Source organism: Nesoenas mayeri (genome assembly GCF_963082525.1).
Source record: "Nesoenas mayeri genome assembly, chromosome: 1".
Taxonomy (NCBI): Eukaryota; Metazoa; Chordata; class Aves; order Columbiformes; family Columbidae; genus Nesoenas; species Nesoenas mayeri.
The window spans coordinates 15626773-15654710 of NC_137541.1; the positions used below are offsets into that span (position 1 = coordinate 15626773).

Here is a 27938-nt window from a genome sequence, read left to right on the forward strand (position 1 = left end):
ACTTCGAATAAGCACTTCACAATGGCGAGCTGTAGGCTTTTCCTGCTGAGAGAAATTAAGCCACAAGATGTTGCTCAAAGGTGTTCCACAGCTCCATTGGTGGAAGTTTCTCTCGCCCGCTGCAGGGCAGCAATATCACCAGCACATGCACGGATCACTCACTTCACTAATTTGCCTGGTCTGTAACACTTTGAAGATCCAATTTGTGAATAAGCTCATCCTGAAAATGCTTCCATGGCAAGCATTTGGTTTCACTTGGAAACTAATTCAATTAAAAATGGTTTGAGATCTAGATCCGTGTGAGAAGCATCATAGGGATTGCTGTATTTTGTTGTCACATATTACTTTCTTGAAGTCAGGTCTTACAGTCTTTCTTGCTAGTACGAACTTGAATTTTGACGGCTTATCTTACCCTAAGCCCTGATGAAGTATATTTCAAGGCAATTTGAGTGATCCTGAATGTTTAGTGAAATCAATTATCAAACAGCAAAGTAGTCCCAACCTTAGACTTTTTAGCAGCCAACTCACTTGGTGCATAAAAACAAGACTCTAATAGATAGTTCTGGAACACCAAAACGTTGGCCAGATGTTCAGAGGTGATTAGGAATCAGGGGGTGATGCAGTTTTCATGCATTCCAAGGATCTCGCCTTCAAGAGGCATTTAGTAAAGCCTTATGAAAACATGGCACCCATAATCACTACTTACTTACTTAAAACATTCAAGCTTCCTGGTGATGACAAGCAGCGCTTACCACTGTGCTAAGTAGTCTGTGCAGCATGACTTGGAAGGGTGTCTATGCTGAGAGTTGGCATTTGCCAATGTTTAAATCGGACATTTTTTAAACGATTGTTTCTTTCTCCAGCTAAATTTTTCTTTCAAGGACAAACAGCTGACAAACAGGATGCGTTTTCTAGCATCACGTCACTCGTTTAATGCTAAATAATGTAGATGAATATAAATAGATAACGTATCTATGTATATGAATGATGTGGGGAGTATCTATAAGGTGGTAGATGGTCATGAAAAGCACAGCAGCAATTGGCTATGAAATACATCCACCGTGTTTCTTCACTGCCCAGGGACACGTCTGCTCATTAGGAATCCCCGCCGGTCCCCAGCGCGGGTGCCTGGATCCCCCACAGCGGGAAGGCACCCCCAGCGGGGATCCGGGGGAACAGGAGGCCGCGGTGCCCCGGCAGAGGAAAGGGGTACGAGCAGAACGCAGCGAACTGCCTCGGGAAGGCAACGAGCACCCCGCCCGGCGGCAAGATCTACCTGCCCGCCCCTGAGGGGCCCCCCGCCCCGCCGAGGTCCGCCGCAGGGCGGGCCGGGCCGACAGGCCGCCCCCCGCTCTGCTCCGCTCCGATCCGCTCCGCTCCCCGCCTCCCTCCGGCGGCGCGGGCGGGGGCGCGCTGCGGGCCGCAGTCCCCGGCGGGAGGTTGTCATGGTTTCCCGGGTCACATGTGTGCGAGGTTCCCCGGCGCGGGGGGAGGAGGCGGCGGGGGCGGGGAGGCTTCAGTCACGGACGGGGCCGCGGCGCCAAGTGTGGGGCGAAGCGGAGTGAGGCGCTGCGGCCGCCGAGGCTGCCAGGGAGCGGCTGCCAGGGAGCCGCTGCCCGCCAAGGACCCGCCCCCCGCCCGCTCCCACCTGCGCCGCCGCCCGCCCCTTTCCCGCTGCCCACGGGCGATCCGCCGGGCGCGCCTCGTCTCCGGGCTGCGGACCCCCGGCCCCAGCCGCCGCCCGCGGGCTGTCCCCCCTTCCTCCTTCTCCTCTCCCCTTCCCCTCTCCCTCCCCCTTCCCAGCCAGGCTGCGCCCCCCAGGCCGGCCCCGGCATGAGCATCTCCATCCCGGCGGGGCTGACGGAGCTGCTGCAGGGCTTCACGGTGGAGGTGCTGCGGAGCCAGCCCGGGGACTTGCTGGAGTTCGCCCTCCAGTACTTCGGGCGCCTCAAGGAGGAGGCGGCCAAGGCGGCGGCGGACAAGGAGGCGAGTGGCCGCAAGGCGGGCACCCCCGCGCCCGGCCATGACAGGGGCGGCCAGCCGCCGCGCCGGGCGCCCCTCGACGCCCGCGGGGTCAACTTCGCCGAGGAGCCCATGCAGACCGACTCCGAGAGCGGCGAGGAGGAGGAGAAGTTCCCGGGTAGGTGTCCCCCGCCTCGCCCGGCTCCGAGGGGGAAGGAGGGAGCCGGGCGGGCAGGGCGGGGGCGGCGCCCTCAGCCGCCCGGGCTCAGGTGGGCAGCTCGGCCGGGGAGGCGAAGGGCGGGCGCTCCCGCTTCGGCGGCCTCACGGCTGCGAGAGGGGCGGCCCCGGGAGCGCGGGGCGGGGGGTGTGGGCCGCGCACAGGCCCCGGCCCCGGCGGTCGTGGGTCGTGCCGGGGGACTGCGGGGGGCCGGGGGTGTGAGGAGCGCGCTGGCCTCGGTCACTGGAGTGTGAGTGGAGGAGGCGGCGGCCTGCCCGGCTGCACCCTGGGCAGGTCCCCGCTGGCGTTGACGCCAAACAACGGAGCCCACGGGAGGTTTCCCGTCTCCCGCTGCAAACTTTAACCTGCCGGGCTTTTCCCTTTTGTTCAGCAGCGCTGGATGCTGGGCACGCAGGTGGCACCAGGGGCTGCAGCTGTATTACTTACCACGTTTAGGCCTGTAGTATTCCTAAAAGATGTTCTTCTTTGAGCACGAGAGAGCAAATCTACGTTTTGTAGCTGGTCCAATGGTATGTCTACCACAGAAAACACTTATCATGGGCATGCTACTCATTTGTGCACTTGATTAAGCATTTTGCATCGATGTACTTACATGTGTTTCAAAAAGCAGAGCATGATTTTAAAACATGATTTCTTCTTGAAAGCCAGGGTGAAATTTTATGCATGGTAGAAAGGCCTATGGAGTAATCGTAGCTGTGAGGACAGCAAAGAACGGATGCAGTGTCTCCATGTTTGAGGGTAACACCTATCTGCACGCAGCTAATGATACCTTATCTTTGTGTGGCTGCTAGGCCTTATTTAGACACGATGTCAGTCCATCAGCCACCCTGATTGATGGGCTGAGTAGCAGCTGTCTCTGAATGGTGGATAGCGCTTCGTCTCATGATCAGGCTAAATGAAGGGTCAGTCAATATGGTTAGATGCTGAGAGGTCAGTCAATAAGGTTAGATAGAGAAGAGAAAGTGTCCAAGCATCTTCATAATCAGCTTTTTTTTTTTTTTTTTCGAGAACAGCTTGAAATTGAAGTATATCTCATCAGATCATTGAAGCATTCATCCCTCCAGGTCATGTTGGAGGTGGATTTGCTTAGCAGAGTACAGAAGCCAGCTGTTTGCTAGATTAATATCAGTGCAGTTTTAAAAATAATGTCTTATGTGCATTTTATCAGAAAAAATGTAGATGTTTAGGAACTGGGTAAGTTTTCTGAATATGTTATGCTTTAAGACAACTGCCATTCTTTTCATCTGTTCTTTGCAGCTATACCATGCGTATATAATGGGAATTTGAATCTGTCAATCAGGTTCTGCAGATTTATGTGGTAGTTTTGAACTCTAATGCTGATTATGTGAGATTAGTAAAAATCTGGAAATTTGCTGTCTTTGAAAACTGAAATGGTGGTAATGTGGAAGAATAAAATTATTATCTTAATTCACTAACACTAGACGTGGTTTTCAAACATGAATTATTGCAACACTAAACAGACTCATTGGTGAATGGAGAACTGGAATGTTGTATGGAGTGAAGTGCAGAAATCCAGCTTGATTTATTAGCATGTATGTGTTACATATATAAAATTTTAGAGGGTGTTTTAAGAAGCTTTCTAAGCTTTATCTAATGAATACCTGTAATCAAGATTCTCTTGATATTCCTTTTGTTGTGATTGTGAAGAAGGAAAGCCATTTTTGTCAATATTCTCATTAAGGAGAATACTAGAATGACTTAGTTTAACTGATTGGTTTATGCATTTGACAAAAACCCTTTAAAATATCACGTTTTTAAGCCTAATATATCTTGAAAGTTTAATCGTATTATGCCTTGTAATTTCTGTCACTTGGAGTAATTAATAATTAAAAGTAACAAAACCGGAAATATTTGTGAAACCATGTGGAACGTGAATAATAAGTAAGTTATAGTAAATTATTACTAATGGTGTGGTTTTGTATGTGTGCATTGTGCAGGAGTGTGTATTTTAAATCAAAATTTTACATCTGGCCTGAATATGCATTCTTCTAAGGTAACATAACAATGCATTCACTCAGCCTTTTGTTAATAACTGGAGGCATAAAGGCTTGTATTAAAATCTTTGTTTAATGAGTTTAAATACCAATTTAAAAGTGCATTTCTTTTGTGCTTTTGCTTTCTGTTTCTCTACACAGCAATTCTTGAACTTAAGTTGGGGGGAATTTTTTTTCTTTTCATTTTTTTCTTTTGCCTTTATGAATAATCAAACTGCTTCTGTATAGTCAATTTGTCCTGTTTGTATACTGCTTTTGTACAGGAGACAAAAACAAATTGGAAAAGTTTATAAGCAAATGCAAAATAACCTCTGAGAAGGAGCTCAGACCTGCTGGTGGTACCTTTTCTTTGTTAAAGCAGTACACTTGAAATGTCGAACTGACGGCATTCCTTAATTAATTCAAACAGGATGCTCCTTGTAAATGCTATTGTCTCCCACCTTTCTTTTTTTTCCTCTTTTTTTTCTTTTCTTTTTTTTTTTTGTTTAATCCCAGTGCGTGTTTCTAAATACCTATAAGCACTGCAGTTGAACTCTTTGTCAGTATTAGTTTTGTCCTTGAAATGGATTTTGGAAGGTACATGAGCATTATCCTATTTCGGAAATGACGACCATAAGCTGTGTTTAAAAGAAAAAAAGAAAAAAAAAACCCCTATTCTCAGGATTAAGAGTCACATGTGAACCATGAATTAAACTCTGTTCATATCCCCTGCTGTGTCCATTACATCAGTTGCAGAAATAAAGGTAAAAGCAGTTATCTTGTCTGGAGGAAGAACTTGGTTGTATTGGTGTTGTAATTCTGAATTGGCACCTGGAGTTAAGGTGACCTCTGAAATGATGTTCTTTAGGTTCAGAGCATTTAGATTATCCCCTTCTCAACACACTGCTTAAATTTGGAATGTTTTTTAGGTCTTCTAGTTGGTGGGGTTTTTTTGTTTTGGTTTGGTTTGGTTTTTTAATATACATTAAGTTGTCCTACATGGGTGTAATTGTGTTAACCAGTCACCACAACTAATTCCTACTAATACTAATAGGAATTACTAAATTGAATAAGACATATACATAAAAATGAGCCCCATTTCGGCAAATTCTTCTAACTGTTTTAAGTTCATATTGAAATGTATTATACTGTGTCTGCAGAATTTGAAAATGCTCAGTAAGTTATTTGTTCTTTTATGAGTGACTATACTTTTCCACTTACATGTCTATATGCAACTTATTTGAAGGGTAATGCCCCATATAATTTGTAACAGCTGTTTTTAAAATATTTGCTATAGCTAAAATTTCATATTTTATCCAGCCTTAATGTGAATTAGTAGAGGTGTTTGTAGAGGGAGCATTGCTGTTCTTTAAACTTAAAAATTGCAATGCTGTGTGTACAATTTGGCATCATGAAGCCTCTGTTTTGAAATAATAGGTAAATTGTAGAAACCAGAGGGTTGGAGAAGACTTTGCACACAACAGCGTCCATGTCAGCTTTGTGATGATAAATGAACTTCATCCGTTCTGTTAATCTCACTTATGATTTTCTTCCTTAAATGAAACAAAATCAGAGAGCACTGAACAGTTTGCAACCTTCCTTCAGGTCTGTTGCGCAATGATAATGGGTAGATTAGGGCAGTGGAAGGGCTCAATAAGAGCAAGGAGGCAATATAAAAATATGCATAGGTTGTAGTAGGGTATCATTACATTGGGGACCATATAGAAAAATATGTGAATTTCTTGAAAATGTGTATGTTCAAATTAAAATCTGGGTTATGATGGGTGGTGGCAAAAGCCTTACTGTCTTATACCTGCTTAGCCAACTTTTAAGAATCACAGAATGATTGGGGTTGAAAGGGACCTCTGGAGATCATCTAGTCCAACCCACCTGCTAAAGCAGGTTCACCCAGAGCCAATCACACAGGAATGTGTCCAGGTGGGTTTGAATGTCTCCAGAGAAGGAGACTCCACAGCCTCTCTGTGCAGCCTGTTCCAGGGCTCTGGCACCCTCAAAATAAAGAAGTTTCTTCTCATGTTCAGATGGCACCTCCTGTGCTTCAGTCTGTGCCCGTTGCCCTTCATCCTGTCGTTGGGCACCACTGAAAGGAGTCTGGTCCATCCTCTTGACACCCACCCTTGAGATATTTATAATAATTGATGAGATTCCCTCTCAGCCTTCTCTCCTCCAGGCTGAACAGACCCAGCTCTCTTGAATGAAGTTTTAGTAATTTCTCCTGTCACTCATCTGAAATACAAAAAGAAATAAAGCATTATTTGTGTGGTTGTAAGGACAAAGCTGATCAGACTCAGGCTGGTGCAGCCTGACTGTGGAAGCAGTTCAGGGAAGTTCCTGGTGACAGGCGAGTCCCCTGCGGGCGTGTGGGCACAGCATCCGTGTGCTCTCAGCGCAGCTTTGGGCTGCACCCCCTGGCAGATCCTGTCTGATGTGTGTGCAGCATGTGTAAGAGACCATCGGGGACGGGCATTTGGCATGCAGACAGCTCCTGGAGGGAATTTTAGCCGCATGGACGGGTGCCTTGGCGGTTCAGTGGGCCTTGGTGGGTGGGAGGGCCACTGGCCACTCTTAGTGGTGTGTGCAGTCACAAAACCACAATGCTTTCAGTGCTTGCTGTACATCTTCAGAATAATAGAGCTTTTGGAAAGAATGTTATCCCAGTATTTTTGACAGAAGAAAACTATTTTCTTTCTGGCAACGGTTATTTTAGAAATCAAACCTGAGCAATTTGGCAGTTTAGTCCCTTTTTTCCTTTCTCTCTCTATTTATTTGTTTTTTTAAATCCCTTAATCTGACCCAGGTGTTTCTTTTCAGGCTGGGAGAATTGCAGTCCAAAAACTTAGTTTGACAAAACTATAAGCAACTAGAAATTTGAACTTATAATGGGGTAGCATTCAGTAGTCTTTGTAGTAGGGGATATGGTTCATTCTCAGACATATGTGTATTTGTGATTGTAGATGAAAAACATACTTCTGCTATAACCAAATTTTTTTTAAAGAAAAGTATGTTTTTATGAAGAATTTAGGTGAAATGATAGCAGCCTCCACTCAAAAGTGTGTATGTGTCCCTGCTCAAAACAAAAGGATACATGAGTGAAGGTGTCTCTGCTGGCTATTCCTTTGTTAAGTTTGTGTCTGTGCATTTAAGAGAAGCAGGAAAAATTCAAAATACTTAAGGACATAAAAGTATTAAAACTATACCAAACCCATTTGAATTTATCTCCAGCTTTTTCTTTAAAGAAACAGCTTGAAACTGTTTTGGCTGTCTGCTCAGCTCGGGAAGAGAGAACAGCATTAATTCAGGAAGTATGGGAAGACATACAGTTCTGTTGGCATGAGTTTGTCATGATTGCATTGTGAATGATAAGGTATAAACAGTGTCAGTACTAACATTTGCACACCACCACTGTTTCTTGCACGTATCATGTCTGTTTTAAAGGAAAGCTGGCTTCCTCAACAATGCTCCAGGAGTTTTGTGTCACTTACTGACTTTGGTTCAGGTTCCCAAAGAAACTTGACATTTTTTGCTCCTTGTGTTTACTCCTATTGATGCATTTACATGACTGGAAAAACATTTACTTTTTTTTTTTTTTTTTGTGAACAGAATGAAGATGTATATGTGGACACTAAGAAGGTGCCTGTTTTTAGAGCGTACTCCTGTTGGTTATAAAAAACAGCGTAATGGCTTAGTGTTTGTAACCTGCACAGAGGTGCTTCATGCATCTGTCAATAAGTTAAGCTTAGTTTAATACATATATATCTCAGGGCTTATCCTCAATATGTTGAGCAAAAGTGTTGCATTCTGTCCAGTGAGAACCCTCAGTCTGAGGGAAGTCTACCTTTAAATAGTCAAATCTCTGCAGGCTCATTGGCCTTAGCTGCTCCTGTAAATCTGGAACATAAGGTTTAGAAATCGCACATTTAGGTCACAAGGTACAGATTAATCAAGGTACGGGCTGCTGCCCCACTTCTGCCTTTCCAGTATCAAAGATGACCTCTAGATTGGGAAATTTTATTTGTCAGGACAGTGGTGAAAGAAACAAGAAGGCAAGGTGGAAGGAAGGACATGGAGGCAGAAAGGAGTTGGTGGGTGGTAAGGAAAATGCAAAGGTAAAAGCGGGAGGAAGGAGGAGGGACAGAACTGAAGTAAGGGGAGGAAGATAAAAGGATAGAAAGCATACGTGAGAGAGCACATTAAATTATCTGCTTTTGTTTTCTCTACCCAGATATAACCCTGCTCTCTTTGTGTATACATCCCAAATTTATGTCCTGAATTTTTTTAATGAAATTCTGTTTGGATTATAAATGTATTTCAGAAAAGCATAAATGCAAACTTACACTAAAATTAGTGGTCAATGCATTTTATGAATGTGAACTGAGTCATTTGTGATTTTTTTAATGTATTTTGGCATGATTGTCTGTCATTACCATACCTGGAGACCTATAACGCTTTTGTTGGGCATGGATTCTAATGAAAGTTCCAACTCAAGTTTTTCGTGGAGAATTCAGATTGTTTTCAACCTTTTTCTGTTTCAAAAAGTAACAGTAGTGGTTTTTGTCAAAGAAGTTGGTATGGACATCAGTACAGCTGCAGTCTTCATAGAGAGTTAAGATGGTTTTGATGCTGATGGAAAAATGAAATATTGAATAGTACATAACAAAGACTGTGAAATGTTTCTTTCTTCAATGCTTAATAAAAAATTACAGTGGTTATTTCACTGACTATTATTTTAATGAGGTACCTTAAAGTCACGATATAGAAAAACTACTGCTTCAAGTTTGAGCCCTTCTTTTGAGCTTCAAGGGAGAGTAATTATGGAGAAGCTCCCTACTTTAAAAAGGTGGATGATTTTTTTTGAAAAGTGAATGAAGGAAGGAGAAGGCTTTGAGAATAGGTCTTGACATACGTGAATTAGAAGAAAAAGAGGTGATCTTACTCGGGATGATACATTTATCATATCAACTTTTTTATAGTGTAGGTTGTTATATGGATGTGGTTCTGTAAAAGATGAAGTCCATGTATGCATGAGTTACTATGTGCTAGGTAAACCTGTTAACAGAAATACACACATCCATAAGTCTGTATTATTAGCATAAACATCAATTATGGTATTGCTTAAAAGCAGTCTTATGAGATTTCTGAAGGAAATATATACTTTTTCCTTTTCTTTGGGACATTGGATGATGACACAGATAGCTCTAGATAGCTTTAAATAGAGCGTTTATGCTGAAAACTCTTATCCTTTCAGGGAACCCTTTCAGACTTGTCTTTTCACTTGCTGAGTTTGAATGGTAACCTGTTTACTTCATGAAACTGAACAGGATGTTCTTACTCTGAATTTTGATCGTGACTAGTAATTATGAACTTTGTTTTTATTTAATCTTTTCCTTTATAGACTACATTTCTGTTTGGTAGGACACTTTTCAGTCATAGTACTAAACAAAATGTTGAAGAGGGTGAAGTTTACCTATGAGTGTCTTCTGTTTCTCTTTATTTTTTACTTTTCTAATTAACCGGTGTTATTACATTTTTCCTCAAAGAAAGGCTTCATGTTTGTCAATTCTGTTTTTCATTTAAAAATTCAGAGAGCTCTATTTCAGGTTTTTGTGCATTTGGTGATAAAAATAGCAGAAGTACTCAGAATTTTTGTTTGCAGTCTCTAGCTAGTGTAATATATGAATCCAGATTTAAATCAGTACAGCAAGTAACCCAGAAGACACACGGGTTTGGGGCTACATCAGGAAGATGGTGTTAATCAAATGTCCAGTGCCTCATTCAGCATTTGAAATGATACCATCTTATGCAAAAAAAGTGTGAGATCTGAAAGGTAGGGGGATGCTGACAGGGCAGGGTGTCTAAAGTGCATGGGAGTAAAATGCAGGTTGTGGGCACAAGGGATCCACAGAGTGAACTGGACACCAGCCATATGGCTGTTTGCCATCTTTTGCATAAAAGGCATCCTTTTAGCACTGCTGCTTAGAGAAGTCATTTACGGACTATGGATAAAAATGAGGAAATGATAAGGAATGAAACAACACACACCCCCAAATTTTAATTTAGTCTTGCCTCATTTTACTGTAACACTGGATAATGGAAGGTAGAGTGGTAAAAAAACATGCTGTAACAACAGAAAGTATTTTTTTACTTGTACGTTTGCCTCTTAAATTGCTCTGCTTAATTATATTAATATTAAGAAAAAGTCATCAGAGCAAGAATTCGAAGCTGAGTGCTTGTGCAGGTCAAAGCTGATAACGAGAATAGCTTTCTTACACAAACTGTTCCAGTTATTTGACTAAAGTGTTTTTTGTAAAGCTGGGCTAAAAGGGCCAATTAGTAAATATTATGAAGACTTCCTTAATGGATGGACTAGAAAATTGCAGTATATAATAGATTTTGAAAGGAGGAGAAGTAACGTGATCTTTCCTGCTCAGACTTGTTCCAGATACTATCCTACTTGTATGAAGATCTTTATAATAGCAGCAACTTCTGAATCCCTGTGATGCAGATGTAAAATGTGTTTTTATAAATAGTGATAGTCTCTTTGTAGTGTAACTTTTTAGCAGACATGTCTATTGTAAAACATAGCAGACAGGAAGAAAATAAATCCTTGCCCAATGCTGGAAAGAAAACATTCCTTGCAAAGTCTCAGTATAGACTATAAATAAAAGATGTACAGAGTCCTCAGTGTTGGGATGGATACAAGCTGGAACCAAGCATAAACATTCAGACTTGTTCGCCTGAGAGCACAGGCTGAAAGATTTGGTGTGTTTTCCCAGTTTTATTTTAATGATGGAGTTATAATGCTAGTGTGACAAAAGAAATCCATCGCTGTGAGCTAGAAGGCATTTGTAACTGTTGCAGGGTGTGGATTAGCTTGAACTCAAGCTGTCCATGGCAGCATTGTGGTCGCCTTTTTTGGATGACCCCGCAAATGAGTATATATTGTCACTGTACTAATCTTGCCCTTCTACCAGTGAACTTGTTCCCTTTTAGATCCTTTCTTTGAAGCTATGACACTTCTTTTTGTTGATGCTTAAGAAACTCCATCGTTAGGCCAGTTCTTGCCTTTGGTAAAAGGTTCAGACTGGTGTCACAAGTCCTTGAAATAGGTGTTCCTCAAGAAATTTTTAAGTTTTGCTTTTTAAGATTCTGCAAATGAGTGTCTACAAGCTAGTAAGTCTGGATTAACAATAGTCAAGACCTTTAATGCCAAAAACTTTGTCTAATGGGGAGCTGGGATTGTCCTGAGGTTTATTATTCTTTTCCAAATCAATGTTTGTGATACTCATCACACAGTCAGAAACAATTACGATGTCTACTGTAGAGATATGTTAAAGTTTTCTAAAGGTTTTGAACACAATGTTTTCTGCCATTCTAATAGAACAATTTTTTCATCATGAATGTGTTTTGAAGAAGGTATGTTCTCAGTAACAGACGCTATGAAACATTAGAGGGACAGTTTTTTGATTTTTTGCTTTTCAGTTTTGTCTAATTTCTGTTGAAATTGAGGAGTTAAGATCCAGGTACCCTTATAGATCTGCGTCTTCTGTCTCTTTGGTACTAGGCTCAGTCATCATTCTATCTTTAGTTCTGTGTTGTTGGTTCTTTTTAATGCGTAGCATTTTCTATTTCCAGACATGTTGTTCAATACTTTTGAGTAATGTTCAGGCATCTTTCTCTAAAAGCCATCTTTTAGCTGATAATTTATCTGTCTCTATTGGTTTTTAATAGGTGCTCGAAACATAAGAAACTCTGATCTAGCTTTCTTCACTACATTATTTAAGCATTTGTGAAGTAATTTAAATATAGAGTTAACAGCCTTCCTTCCTTCCTGTTGCCTCAACCTACAGGAAATATTATTTAGTGGCTAATGCATGTGTAAAAAAACGTTCTGAAAGTAGACAGATGGTTATTTATTCTTAGATACTACTAAATTCAATTCTTGGTAAAAATTTATCTCCACGTCTCCCTTGCTAATCTGTCAGTTTTGTCCTGCTGGAATGTAGCTGCTGCTGGCAGTTGTGGGAGTAGACACAGATTAATTTCCATTATCCACCTTGCAAAGAGCTCTTTAAGTACGCCCTTGTTTGTTATCTGGAATATATTGTCATATGAACATGGCTGATCTTTAATTATTTCAGGTTATGGCCTCAAAAACTTGAAAAAAGAAGAGAAGCAATATCATGCTTTCTCTAAGTTCATCCTTCAAATCATTGCATTCAGTGCTGAGATAGGCTTTGGGATGTAGAAGCGACTGGGAAGTCTTGGGATCTTGAGAAGTCTCAATCAAAAAACAGTTTGAGGTTGTGAGAGAAAAGAGTGCTTTCCATGCAGAAATGTAGGTGTTTGTCTTCTGATTTGTTTTTGGGGAGTTTTGGGAGTGTGGAACAGCCTCTAGAGTAAAGTTTCTTAATGTGAACTTCTGTAAATACTGCTGCAAAGACCTGACTTTCATGCTGCTGCCAAAATTGGAAGTCATTGATCCATTTCCACCAAAGAGAGGATTTTCCTGGGGAGCTTATATAGACTGTAAGAGTAAAGCAATGAGTTGCAACCTACTTCTTCCATCTCAGCTATTGTGGTGGTGGTGGTGGGTTTTTTTTGCTAAAGGATCTTTCTCAGGCACTGATTTTTTAAAATTATTATTATTTTTTATTTTTATTTTATTTTTTTTTGAGAAACAAATGATAGTAAGAGACAGTAAAAGACAGTAACAGCATTTCTATTTTTCACTTTTTGTCACTGTTATAGAGTGTATCAAGTGTTTTGCTTTCCTTCTTTTGCTTTTTGCAGTATGCGAAATTAAGAAGGTTGCTTCAACTGCTATTGATAGAGAAGCTCAGTCAGTGGCTAGCATCCATTTAGCTTGTTTCGAGATAAAGGATTATTTGCAGTTCTGCTTGACAGTAATGGAAGATAAATGACAGAAATGTGTGTGATCACACTTCTCAGTCAAAAGGAGACAGGTTGATATTTACAATTCTAGCATGACAGTGTCTTTAGAGCTGTAACACCAGATGTGGAAGACAGCCGGGGAGTGAGTTAAGGTGCATGTATAGGCCTTTCGGAAGAAGGGGCAAGTTCTCTTGGATCCAAATCATTGCACTGTTCTTGGTATTAGCCATACCTCTTCGGGTGCTTACTGGAATATGCTTTTTTTATGTTAAAAAAATGTGTTTATGTCTCACTCTGGAAGCGTGCCACTGTAGAATCTGAATCCTTGACAAAAATCAAAACAAAGCACGTGAATGAGCTTCAGAAGCAAACATCCTTACATCTTACAGGTTAAGGAGCCTGTTAGTGCTTCTTTCTAATAAACCAGGCCACTGGTTATCTCTCTGACTTGGAGGTGACCAGCCCAGGGTCCCTTTTGGAGGGGCTGGCCCATGGTCGCTGCCTGGGGGGTTGGGCACTGCCAGGGCGTCGTGCTGCTGGCGTGGGGGAATTCGACCACTGAGCACAATGAGTTTTGTGCCTCTCATGTACCTAGAGTTTTCCATGGTTTCTGAGGTGTGTTTTACTTCTGAGACCGGACTTGGTGTTTGTGGCTCTGTTAGAAATCACTACGTTGCGATCCAATGTCTCACCTTCAATGTTCATTGCAAGTTCCTCTTCTATGGATTTTTTTTTGTTATTGTTGTTTTGATGTTTTGTTTGCTGAACCTGTTACTCAGTTGCTTGTGAAGGACTAATAACATTGACTACACAGCACTGACCATACAAACTGGCATATACTTCTATTGTTTAAGTCATAGTATAAAAATCATAGTGGGAAGTTGTCTCAGAACTCTAAATGGTTGATACATGTTCAGTTCAGTTGGAGGAAAACCAAAACAAAACGTTTTATGGCTGGAAAGATCCAGTTGGTGTATGACATGGAGTTTATATCACACCTTTGCAACATCCAGCTGTATTCAGGAAGCACATTACTCCCGGCACATCAGTGTTCAGATGGTGCAGTGCTCACAGCCACTAGTACTGGCTGCTGATCGATAGTCCGGATGAGACAGACCAACACTGAATTTATGTGACCTTTCCTTCATGGTGCATTGCAGTTTGGTGTCAGCTACTAATTTTTGCAAATTATAAGGAACTTCTTTGCTTTGAGACTTTCTTCATTGTTAAATTTAATTTAAATGTTTCAGAAAGTTCCAAAGCTGGTAAGAGGACCAAGCAGGTGGAAGGCATGACTGTATCAACTTTGCTGTGAACCAAGGTGAAAGAAATAAAGCAGGAAGCAGTTTTCTGTCAATGTTATTACTGACAGCAATTAATAGCAACAGAGCATGCAATAGCCTTTATTGATCGCCTTTTTTTTCTTTTAGCAATTGGTATGTCATTTGCAAATGAAATGTCATGTTTAGTTTCAGCACAAACCATTTAAACACATTTAAACCATTTAAAACGGACAGGTTAGGTTCTGTGGAAGCACACTCTTTCCTCATAAGTATCAAGAACAGAAACATAATTGCTATTTCACTTATGCCTGTTAGTGTAACCGATACTCGGAAAGTAATAGGAGTTCAGTTATTGCTGAAAAGTATTTCTTTATGATTTTTTTTTTGTTTTCATTTGGAAAAAGTACAAAAGTCAGAATATAAACACATGCGCTGTTTTAAAAATGTAAAGGCAGAGCCAAGAAGGTTTACTCATTCATTCCGGAAACTCTACTTTATATTTACTTCTGGCTAGGAACTGACATGGTTTAACTTGTGTTCTGCGTTCTAGGACAAAACAGTTTATAAAGCTGTAGAACTACCCTTTTTTTTTAGGTGAAGGGATTAATTTAGCTTTCTTCACCATGTTATAGTTTGTTATGGAGTACATTTTAGGTAGTAAAGTTTGTTTTCTCTATAAAACTAGCCTCATAGTTTTTGTTGCACAAACCGTGTTTCAGAGATTCAACAGTTGCAATATTTTCTAAAGATAACTTCCCTTAGTGTAGTTTATGTTTAATGTTAGTTTCTGTGTTTATAGAGTGAGGGACTAAATGCTTATAACTGATTGTACTTCAGGGAGTGGAAAGAAGGTTGAAGTTTTCATCTGTAATTGGAAAGTCACACAAATTCTAGTTATACTGTGAGATTAAACTTGCCACTGGATATAAAATTGTCACTTTTTTCTATTTGTATCAAAAGGAAGTTTACTTATAGTTCTCAGTTTAAAAATTTTTTTTGGTGATCAGTTGTTTTGATTTCTAAGATAGTATGTATTAATATCTGATGTTTTCTATTGGTCAAATCTTACATATTTTATGCAACTGGTTTGATTTTTAAGTAACCTCTTGTTTAGATAATAAAAAAGAGTACTTTGCTCTGGAGCTGTGAAACAAATGAAAGAGACATGTTAATCACTATTATTGGCATGTCTGTAAAACTGGATAGTGTTTATCTGGAATGCTTATAGAAATTTTAAGGTCATGATACAAGAACACCTACAGGGTCTAGAAACTCTATGCTTTAGAAAATACATACATGTCTACTTTTATAGGCTGGCCTAATGAAGCTGTTACAGTCTGTCAAGTTAGTGACAAGTTTTTAAATGAGTGTTAATGCTGCTGTATAGTAGCTGAGGGCAACTTTTCCCATATCATACTGGTCATAGGAGATACTTAACAAATGTGCAAAAGTTATTCAAATACTCTGTGGGTCTGGATGAAATCCATGAGAATTTGGATTGAAGGTGAAGGTTTGGTCTTTTCTAATCTCATCCCTCGATAATCATCCTTTAGGGAAGAAGAATGATCCAGCAATTAAAAAGAGGGCTCTGAGAGTTCAAATAGAGTTAAATCTCCATGTGTGTTACAGACGTACTGTGTGCCTTTGAGTACCCTGCACTGTACACCTGCGCACACGCTATAACTTGGTAAAATAGAATACTTGCCATCCCCACTTTTCAGTGACCTGTGGCAGTATTTGTGTGAAGGGCTGTGAGGGGCTCATATATTAATAGCATTGTTCGCCTGCAATACTTTAAAAAAATCTCTAGTATCTAGAGTCCAGAGCCCAGCCGATGCTAGAATTTAAGATATTTTTGTCTGTTGCGTCATTTTTTCTGGCCAGATGTAGAAAAAAATTGATTTCTATTTCACTGAGGCATTCAGGAATACCTGAATAATCATCAAAGCTCTTGTAGACAGAGGGAACCTATATGTCCTCTTTACGCTACAAAGATTGCCTGTAAAAGGAGCACCAAAACTGAGAAGGCTTCAGTGAATGTTGCCATAGATGATGTCTGGGCCGGCTTCCCTTCTTCCGGATTTTATCACAGGAAAGTGCTGGTAAAGCTGTTGATAACTATAATATGGTGCTCTAGTGAAAAGAGCAGCTTATTTCCAAATGGACTTGAACTCATTTAGGGGAGTGTGGGGGCAGAGCTACAGGACAGGTTAGGGGTGGAAACTCTTGGAGCATGAGTAAGAAAGAGGAAGCAGGAGAAGCTGAAGGCATTTGCCTGGCCAGCAGCTGCCCATCTGGGGGACACCATGCTGGGGGTGGCCTTGGGTGCCTGCACCCTGGCAGCCAGAGCTTCTCAAGCACAAACTTGCGTGCAGTGAGTGCAGAACTGTCTTGTCTGCATTGCTTGATGTTCCTAACAAATGCTGCTGTTTACCAGATTGTTTATATAAAAGGCAGTTTTTGGTTATGAATATGGACTCCTGCCATACAACCATTACAGAATCTACATTAAACAATGTACTCTTCTTGTCACACTTAACGTGAAAGTCACGTATAGACCCAGACTATAAAGGGTGAAAAAAGTTTTGTGTTGTTTTTAAAAACAAAAAGTTACCCTTGTTTGTAAAGTTTTTGAAAAATCTACTAGTAGGACAAAAAGTAGAATTCAGTTGTTTTTTCTTGTCCAAAATAACTTTTAAAAGAAAAATTAGCAGAAGTACTCCTCATCTTCACTTGTATTGACCTAACGTGGGTGCTGGGAATATGAGTTAAAAGTAATATTTGTCCTAAGTTTATGAAGTTGAGTATCTCTTAGTTTCAGAAACTTTCTGAAGCAGTGTACATTTAAAGAAAAAATTCTGAGAAAGCAAGAAAGAAATCTTAGAAATTAACAAGTAATTTACAGAAATCAATTTTAGCTTTTTTTTTTTTTTCTTACTGAGGGCATAATGTAAAGCACATGTGTTCCAGCAGGTTGGAAAAGAAACTAGCTTGTCTTTGTGAACACTTGAATATCCAGACTACTAGGTCAGAGCCAGGCATCTTATCTGCTTTTCAGCATGCTTGCTTGCACATTGACTTGCTTTCAAGAGAAGAGCTTTCAGTGCTTGACCTTGGAATACGGCATGACCTGGGGAATAGGGCATTTTTTTTGGTGGTGTGAGTTGCTAGTCTGACACATAACCCAGCAAGCAGACTCATCTCTTAGTTTTTGTTCCTCCCTTTTTCATGCGATCTTGACCGTTTCTGTTTACCTTCTCTAAAATAAGCAGAACTTCTTCAAAGGCAGTGGAGGTTGGGGGAGCACACTAGACAGGACAAGTACCACCTCATCAGGCACAGAGTAAAGAGTTTCCCCCAAACAGAGAGTCTCAGCAAGACTCCAGATCTTCAGCTGCATCTGTTGGTCTGCCTTTATTCTCTCTCTCTACTTCCCTGTATACTTCAAATTATCTGCCCAGGTAGGTAACTGTAAAAAGACAACATGAAAAAAGTGTGTGTTGGACTTCTTGGATGGGTTTAGAGGTAAAGGATCTTTGGGTCATGACTAATATGTTTGTTATGATTGGTGTTAGCTGCATTTTAGGTAGTGGTGTCATTATCAAATGTAATTTTGCTAGGCAATCCAAACTGGGAGCACAGTAGGTTATTATTATTATTATTTTTTTTAGAAGCCCTTTGATGGAAGACTATTATTTTATGCCAAGAGTTATTTCATTGCCTGATGACTAATCAGCTCATTGGAGAGTTTTGTTATCAAGAACCATGGAAAGTTGGCCCCTGGTAGGAATCTCACAGATAGTTACCAAAGGAAGTCAGGACTATATTCTCAAGCTTTGCTAGCCAGGAGCAGAGTGAAAGGGGAGTGAAAGTAACTGTGATGCTGAAGTTTACTTACAACAGATGCAACTTCTCAAATGCTGCTCAAACTATTGAGCAAAATGAAATAGCACTGAAAAATCCAGTACTGACCATTACTGGACATTTCTGAATGTGATCCCAGTAATTCAGCTGTAATGGGATTTACAGTTCTACATAGTCTCATTGAATGCTTTTAATGGTGCTACAGTGTAGGAAGACATCAAATTACAGTAGATAGGTCTTTATATTGCACCTTGACCATCTCTCTGCTTGGAGGCATAGCTCAGATGCTACCAGTAATCTCTGTTTCCGACTAACAAAACAGAAGATGCTGAAGTGAATTTCTATCTGTCACTTCCTTTGGCCACTCCTCATCTCTCCTGTACAAGTCAATTGGTTCAGGACAGGAAAGGCATATCCGATTAACCTGTCCATAAGGTGTGTTCACACTGACCTCCCCATTCTCTTGAGAAACCAGTTATTTCGTCTCAAATGCCCCATAATCAAGGCACAGGTGAGGGGCAGTTTGGCAGTAGAGACTAGATTTATAAAGGGGCTCAAGTGACAATGTTTAGTATCGTTATCCACAAATTTTACCTTTAGGGCACAAAAATCTCCACACCAAGTCAGGCAACTGAGCTCTTCATTTTCTGTGTAGTCTGGGATACAATCCTGGCATGTTCTGTGGAAGTTTTGAATTGTTACCATGGAAGAGAAAAACAGTTTGAGATGATTGCAGGCCTGGAAAAAGAACCTAAACAAACGCATTATACCATATATGTGCTATGTTATTTGCTGTAGTTTGCATCTTGGCACTGGGATGGTAACATGCAGCGGCGTGGGTCTGTTTGATCATGGTCTGTGCTGGCACAGTTGTATGAAGACCGAGTACACAATGGAAACTGTGTTGTGATACATGCTATGTTGTAAGATGCAACACATTCTGCAAGCTTACATTTGTGAGAAGAGGGATAGCTGGTGGTGGGGTATCATGTTGCAAAATATTAGCCATTCAAGTGAGAATTTCAGGATCATTATGGAGTTGAGGTCCATGTTGTGTTTGCTTTTTATTTTCTCTTGTGTTCTCCATATTGACAAAGAATCACACAATAATTTAGTTTATTGCAAGTCACTGTAGCTCATTGTTGATGGATTTTTGCCATTAGCTGCAGTTCTTCAGTTGGTTTGGCAGGTTTCATGATGCCTTCAGTAGCACTTGCATTGCCGGTGCCGTGTCGACAGGCCAGCATGCCGCTAATTGAACATTAAGCTTGTGAAGATTTGTGGAGTCACTTAACAACATAGAATTATTTGGTTTGGAAGGGACCTTCAATGGTCATCTAGTCCAACTGTCCTGCATGAAGCAGGGTCATCTTCAACTAGATCAGGTTGCTCAGAGCCTCATCCAACCTGACCTTCAGTGTTTCCAGCGATGGGACATCTACCACCTCTCTGGGCAACCTGTTCTAGTATTTCACCACTCTCATTGTAAAAAAAAATAAAATAAATTAAAAAAATTTCTTCCTTATGTCTAGTCTAAATCTCACCTCATTTAGTTTTAAACCACTACCTCTCATCCTATCGCAACAGGCCCTGCTAAAAAGTCTGTCCCCATCTATTACAGAAGCCCCCTTTAAGTACTGAAAGGCCACAGTGAGGTCTCCCTGGAACCTTCTCTTCCCAGGCTGAACAAACCCAGCTCTCTCAGCCTGTTCTCCCAGCAGAGCTGTTCCAGCCCTCTGATCATTTTTGTGGCCCTACTCTGGATTCATTGCAACTGCTCCGTTTCCCTCTTATGTTGGGGTCCCAGAGCTGAACACAGCACTGCAGGTGGGGTCTCACCAGAGCGGAGCAGAGGGGCAGAATCACCTCCCTGACCTGCTGTTCACACTTACAGCAGCCCAGGACGCTGTTTGCCATCTGGGCTGCAAGCACATGTTGCCGGGTCACATCCAATGTTTCATCCACCAGTACCTTGCAGGACCTTGCACTTAGATATCGCTGTCACCAGCCATTCTTTTGTGGCCTTTTCTACCCCTTTTTTTGATTTATAACACCATTCATGATGGTCAACCTGAATCATGCCTGAGGGCTTTATATTTAGTGCATCATCAGTAGTCTTCTTGATGTGGATATTGGTTTTGACCGTCTGAAAGGGGGGGAGAGGCTTGTATTATTAAGGGTGAATCTGTATCCCACCTTCTCCCTGGAGTCATGTTTGCATGCTGTCCTGCATGTTTGCAAGAGTAAATGAGAGCAGATATTGCAAGAGAACCCAAGGCCTGTGGTGAGGGCAGCCACCAGCACCAGCTGTGCTTCATTCACTTGTCTCTGAGAACTGGAAAGGCCAAATTGTGAAGGGTGTTTTGGCCAACAGCTTCACCGTAATCCCTGACAGCTGCTTGTGGCAATTTAGCTTTGCATGTATGTGGGAAATGAACAGTAAAATTTATTTTTTTCTCTCTGCTTTTATGTTTTCTTCCTTTTGCTCAGCCTCTCAAATCTCAACACTGGGAGCCCAGGCTTTTATGTTGCTGCTTTTATCCAGGCCTGCAGCCTAAGAGTACAAGGATTTACTAGAAACAGAAAAACAAAACCCCAAAATATCCCAAACTCATTCTGAGAAACTGCACTCTGACCTGTGGGACCTGAGCTTGGGGAAGGTGTCAGCCACCACACTGAGTGACTCCAGTGCATGTGTTCCGAGCTGGTGGGAGGACACAGGAACTTTCACATTTTGTTGTTGTTTCACTAGCTGGTTTTGTTGGCTGCCAGACAAGGGACAGTTTGTCTGGTGGTGGGAAGCATGTAACTGGTAGGCTGTTAAACCAGTGAGACATCTGAGCAGGAACCATGCGCCGTGCTCTGGCTGAGGAGTGCAGCAGGTTTCATCAGTCAGCACGCAGGAGTCGGGACGCACCATCCTGCCTGAGGTATCAGCCAGTTTCTGTGGAGCTGGCATTTATGTGGTAGGAGTCAGGACAGAATAATGCTCGAGTGCTTTTCTTTTTGGTCATGACTTTCCTATTTAGATACTTATATAGAGAGATTTCTTTTTTTTCCTGATGCAGTCTCAATGCCATTCTTCTCATTATATTCAAGCAGTTGGGGTTTGGGCTTTTTCTTTCAGAGTCACTATTCTCTCTGAAGTACATCTCTCAGCCTTTCTTTAAAACCAAGTGGGAAAACGTGCTTGGCCTCATGATCTGAAAGCTAACAAAATTGTTTATTTTAGTTCTGACCAGCTGGGAATGAGTTATCCTGAATGCAAGAGAAACTCCCGTTAAGTACGTAATATCCTTAAAATATGCAAACTTTAAAATACACGTCAAGTTCAGAATCTTAAATTTCACCAGGAAGTGAATAAGCAGGCAATGCAGATTGCAGATCCTACATATTCATGTATTTCTTCATCAAGGTACTTTGTAGCACACGTTTCTGCCAAGATTGCCCTAGGAAGCAGAGACTTTGTATAAAATCTTAACTTCAGAAAGTTTTAATGGTGCTTGCCCATGTAGGATTTGTTATAATAGCCTAATGGCAAAGTGACAAAAACATGAATAGTAGTAGGAAACCCTGAGTCTCAAAAGGTTTGAGGCTTTGGATTAAACATGGGTAGTATTGAATGTGTATGGGAGAAAGCAGTTATGTTCACAGTTGTTAAACCGTATAAAATAGATGAGATAATTATAAACTCCACACAAATATCTGTTCCCTCAGAGAAGAATACTGACAGCCATGACATCTCCTCCAACCCACTACCATCAGCAAGATTGCGACCTTATTCCTTTGGAATATATATATAACTTGCAGGTGCTGTCAAGAGACGAAAAACATAGGCCAAAATTTTGTAAGAAGAGAACAGAGCCTAAAGTGCAGTTCTGTAATAGTTAAGGGAAGCTGTTGGCTCTCAGGAATTCAGGAGGGCAGGTCACTCCTGTAAAATCTTGGGTGACCTAGTTTGCAGTCTGACAGAAATATTGATCAAGGACAGGTGCAAATTTATTCTTCATTTTATGATATGTGATCCTGCGGCCTGATGACATACAAAATGTCAGTTTGATAGTTTTACAGATAAGCAGCACCACCCAACTGATTTGGGCATTGCTGGTAGAGCTTTGGCAGAATTACCATTTTTTTTCTCCCCTTCTGAATGGGAACATGCATACATTAGTAAATATGCTTCAGGCAGCAAAATTAGAAAGCAGAAAAGAACATGAAATTGGATCTGGACGCCTACGCTGCAGTGTTAGAAAGCAAATAACCATAATATTCTTAAAATAGCCTATGAAATTTCAAGTGGAAAGAAGCCATTTACAGATGGTAAGAAGATAAAAGCATTACTGGCATTTTGTATCAGATGGGGTTTAGTGGCAATTGTAAACTATGCTATGGCTATAGCACAATATTCTTTGGAGGTGGTAATAAACTGCTTAGCAAAGAGGCTTGTTACGGCAAATGGCGTTGGGGCATAACGATCATGTTAAAAAAAAGTAACAAAACAAAACCAACCGAACAAAAAACCACCACTACAGCACAACCCCCCAAACCCAACAACAACCAAAAAATGAACAAACCAACCAGATAAAAACCTAAAAAACCCCAGCCCACTCTGTTACGCAGAAATAGGCAGTTTGGTAAATTGTACAAGGAAAATGGGATCTATAGGTGGTGCCCAAGCTAAAGCAGCACTCCAGGTCTTGGGGTCTGGCTCTGTGGGAAGGCTGGGGTCTTCATAGCCCAGCATGTGTCCTGCAAAGACTGCATATATTAGATAGAAAAATTAAATACGGCAGCATCTTCATTTAATACTTCTATGTTCTAACATGCAACATTAATCTGAAAGAAGTGTTATGTTTAAAAATAAAAAAAGGCCAAATCTCAAGCAAGCTGCTTGGGTGGGAAAAGTAAATACGCTCTCCAGGAGCAGCATTTCATTCCCATTAATGGGCTGTGACAGCCTCTTTGACTGCGTTGGGTCATTGGTCTGATACATCAGACAGGCACTTCATCTTTTTATTTTCAGTGTTAGTAGTGACATGCAGCATCAATTATTCATAAGAACTGAAATCTCTTAGCTGATAAAGCTGAGGGAAAGATCTCTTTGCCTCTCTTTCGAGGTTGGTGTTATGACAGGTTAAACAACCAGCCAGCTTGCAGCATAGCGACTGGCTGTACGTACGTATAAAAACACGACCATGAAAGCCTGCTGCTCCATAGTAGCATTTTGAAAACAAATATTTTTAACATCAACACTAATTATAATCTGCAAATAATGTAAAAATCCTGAAGTAATGTTTTCGATTCTCTATTTATTAAATGTTTTCAGGGACTCCATTTATAACATTGCTGTTTTCCTGATACCATAGTGATGTGTTTAAATGGATACATGGCATTTTCATCTTTCACAAAGCAAAACCCACAGTATTTATCCACATATTTAATTGACATTCTTGTGCAGTGACATCTTAATAATCAATTAATTAATCAATTGCCAAAAAATTTACTGAGCTTTTTTTTGATGGCAGTTATCAAGTCAAGCCTTTGGGTTTTGAAGAAATAATTTGTGGCCTGTTATTGTGTAGTCATCAGAGAGAGGTGAGGTAGGAGAGTTTGCTGTTTGGTTTTGGTTTGGAGCAACAACTCGTGTGCATCACCCAGGAAGCACATGTTAGTATGTGGGATGAAATATGTAAAGTAGAGCAGCTTTCTCCTGTGCTGTTTTTGGCAGCCTTTCTTTAAAGGAAAGTTTATGCATTTGTAAGAATAAAATAAATTGCTGTGATTCGTCATCTCAGCTTCCTTTGAAGGTTATTGTAGGAGATCATAGAATCCTGTGCAGCCTTTCAAAGTGTGTGGCATTGGGTTTGCAAAGGGGCAGTCCTAGTGTACTAGCACATAATTCTGGAAATTTGAGCTCCAGAGCTAAATTGCAAGGAGCACAAGGAAATTATCTGATGTAGTTTTTAAATTATTGTGACTACAAGGCTTTACCAACTTTCTTGAGAAATTATTTTACAGTGAAATGGAACTCATTTTCCAGACTGAAAAATGAAAAGAAGTGATCTGTAGAGCCAATAAAAATCTCAAAATTCGGGTTTGACTAACTGCATTTTAGGACTACAGCCTCTTGTAAATTTAGTTTAGTTTGCACATTATAAAAATTGGGATAATGGGATATTCTGGTTTCTGTATATTTTTTTCTGTTACAGGTGTGTTGATGTCTTCAGAGACAGGAATAATCATGTATATATTTGTTGTGGTACAGATAGCTTTAAAATCTGTAGGTGTCATTTCTAATTAAAAAAAAATATCTTAGGGCATTCTATCTTATGTGGCTATTTTCTCTTGCCAACATCTATTTTACTTGCAACAGCGAAATTATTCTCTCTGTTTTTCTCCCAGTACCACTTAGATAATGCCACTGTAGCATCGTTTCCTCATCTTGGGCTCCTCAGTCTCTGTGTACAGGACTCCCTGAAAGCATGTGTTTACTTCTGGTCTCCCTGCCTGCATTTTGCCTGCGTATATGAATGCATGTATGTGTATGTGTTCTGCCTCCTCGGGTGCATAGCAGCTGTGACTCCTTGGGGAGCACACTCTTCGGAAGAGCACGTACTTGCAGTGCCTTCCAGCTACACACCCATCTTTGGATGGAGCCAGATCCCTCTGCCTGCAGATCCTACCCTTTGAGGAGCTGGGGGTTTTCCTTCCCAAGGGAAATCAATGTTTCGGAGTGGACTTCAGAACCTTCTGAAATGTTAAGGTTTGTTTATTGGGAAATTTGGCAGCAGTGTTGCTGTCTAAACTTTCAGATTCTTTGGCCAGGTGTTACAGTGTGTACCTGCATGGCCATGATCTACCCTTTCTCCTTGTGTAAAGGCCCACCTTGTGTGCTGTTCTTGAATTTTGTTTTTAATAAAAAAATCACCTTTTGAGGCAGACTGACTTGGTGGGGGAAATAATAAAATATATCTTATGTATTTCATCATTAAAATATTACTGTTGCTGTTAAATTTCCAGAAATAGAAACACACCTATGTAGAAAGCTATGCTCTATCTAACTACTTTATTGTAAGGGCTGTTAGTTTGTCTTCTGAATAACAGTTGTGTGTTCCCCGAACTTATCCCCTCTCCTCATTCCTCACAATCTTTATGGCCTTTCACAGAGAAATGGCAAGAACCATTCTCCATGGACCTGACAACTCCCTTTGTCAGAGACATTTCTTGAGACTGTCAGTGCACATACCAACCGGCATCTGATAACTAGAAGGAAGAATAGCTCTTCAGAGTAAAGTGAACCGTTTCTACAGTTATTCCAACCATAACAGATTTCTTAAGAAATGTTGAGATCTATATTGCAGAGTTTTATTATACATAGTTTGTGTAATTTCATTTAACATTTTAACAGCTTGATTTTATCATCTTACTAAATCTGTATCTAGTACTATTTACTATTTAGAGATTCTAAGCAAGAAATGACCATGTACCTTTACCTCAGGTATGCTACCAACCCTAAATACAATCAGCTATTAGTTCTCCACTGGTAAATTATCTGCTGTGGATAGACTGTGCCATTGTGGTTGTGTATTACTGTTGAAGTTTAACCCGAGCTAGCAATCAAAACTGATAGCTGCTCACTCACTCTGCCTGCCCCCCACTCCCCTTCAAATAAGGGTGAGAATTGAAAGGGCAGGGAGAGACTCATGGATTGAGATAAATGCAGTTTAATAAAATTAAAAAAAAATAATAATACTAATATACTACTACTATTAATATATATAAAATGGAAAACAGAACATAAAAGATACACAATGCAATTCCTCTTGAACTTCCTCAGCCAGTCCCAGGAAGAGAACACCCTGGTCCCAAACAACTTATCCTAGAGGGAGAGGAAAATAAAAAGGCAGAAAGGCCCAGAGGCCACTGCAAATCAGCAGAATGCAAAAGGCCAAACTAAAAGAACTCATGGATGGAACTCAACCTAAATGGAGCAGAACTGGAATGTGTCTCCCTAGCCAGAAAACCCAGCTCTCATTAAATATGAAGCAGGATGCTAATGGCATGGAATATTCTCATTCTCAGTCTGGATGACACCACCTGTGGGCAGAGAGCTCAGAAAGACCTTGGCTCCCACACAACAGCTAAGATAACAGTAAGCTCTTGCATCCTCTTTGTTCCAACTCAAAAAAAGCTGGAGAGTTACTTGGAGAAAAACATTAATTCTGCCCTGGGGTGTTATCTTGTTCTCAAACTAAATCCAAACAACAACTGTGCTAGCTATGAAAAAGAAAAGTTTCTAACTGCATGAAAAAAATTAACTCACTTTCAGTCAAACCAGCCCAATTAGCTGTGCCACTGCTACCTGTGCTGCTCAAGCCCAGCTGAAGTGCCTGGACAGCCAGCTCCAGTGCTGCCCCTGGGTGGGGGCAACTCAGGTGCCCCTGATGTGCCTGCAGACCTCAGCATGCAGAGGCAGCTGGCTGGAGTTCGTTTTGGGAAGGTTGTTTCATTAACCTGGGCTCAGCCCCAGCAGTGCTGGAAAAGGCAGACGTACCCTGCTGAGACTGGCTGTGGGTGGCTACTGGGGCTGAGAGCACACAAGGTGGTGGCAGTGGTTCTGCCTTACTTGAAATTCTGTGAGGTTTCATTACTGTGAAGGTACATTAATGTAATTGTATTATTTTTTGTCTGTTTCAACCTGGGAATGCTCAGAAATAATCATTCTGCCTGGAATAATCCTGAACCAAAGTGAAAGTTTCCAGCAATAGAGGGAAATCAGAGGGGCTCCAAATTATTACTATTAGCATTATCCATGGTGTCTCAGTCTGTCATTGCCCTGGGTAACAAGGAGCTAACTGTCTTTCATCCATTTGGGACATAAAAACCCCGTAAGTCTGACTAAAGCATGTATTTTAGAAAGGCATTCATTTAGATTTGATTTTTCTCTTGTTCTGATTAGTTCACTCTAATTAATAATCCATTTACGAAGGAAGACAGGCTAATGTTAATTTGAATAGTACAGGAATGGGATTGCAATAGGCATAATTCAAAGTATATCTGAAAGTTACTGGACCTCTGAGCAACAGGTGAGCTTGGGACTGAAAAGGTGGAGCATGTAGTGTCCATGATGCTCATCAGTTGAAACTTGCCCTGGGATTTTGAGATATGTCATGAAAAAGCATGTATAAACCAGGAATGACTCTTCTGAAATCACTTGAGTTACGCTATACAAAATCCTGTGGTGTGCTGAGAGCAGCTTCTCAGTTGTTTTTTGAAATTTGGGCCTCAGTGAGGTCCTTGAGAGTTTTAACACTGTTTTGTCCTTATTAGAAGACTTGTTTCATAAACTCACTGGGGGCATTTGAGTCTTTCACCCAAGGATAATACACTATGTTGCAGATATTTCTGTTTTTATATACCTGTTAAGATATAATAGTGATGTTCCTACTCTGTAAATAGAGCTGTTGTTTGGGAGCTATGGGCTGCCAAATTTGAGGGCTTTAGACATGTAACAACTGAATTTAATTTTTTGTTTGTTTGCTTTTTTTAAGGAGGTTTAGTCCTTTGTCTTATGAAGAAATTACAGTGGCTAATTGGAAGTGGAGCTTGTGAAAAGTGTTCTAATTTTTCCTAACACCGAAGATTAATCACTAATCTCCTGCCAGCCCTTGTCACTCAGAGAAG

General features: G+C 40.9%; 1 protein-coding gene across 1 annotated transcript in view; it reads left to right on the forward strand.

Moving 5' to 3' along the window:
* Positions 1–1833: 1833 nt before the first annotated feature.
* The window catches only part of PRKAR2B (protein kinase cAMP-dependent type II regulatory subunit beta), a gene marked incomplete at both ends in the record, with an annotated part of 86755 nt that continues 60650 nt past the window's right edge, over positions 1834–27938 (forward strand). Inside the window, 2 exon segments of the mRNA XM_080363565.1 lie at positions 1834–2166; positions 2168–2231. Of these exon segments, the coding sequence (XP_080219691.1) occupies positions 1834–2166; positions 2168–2231 (397 nt within the window).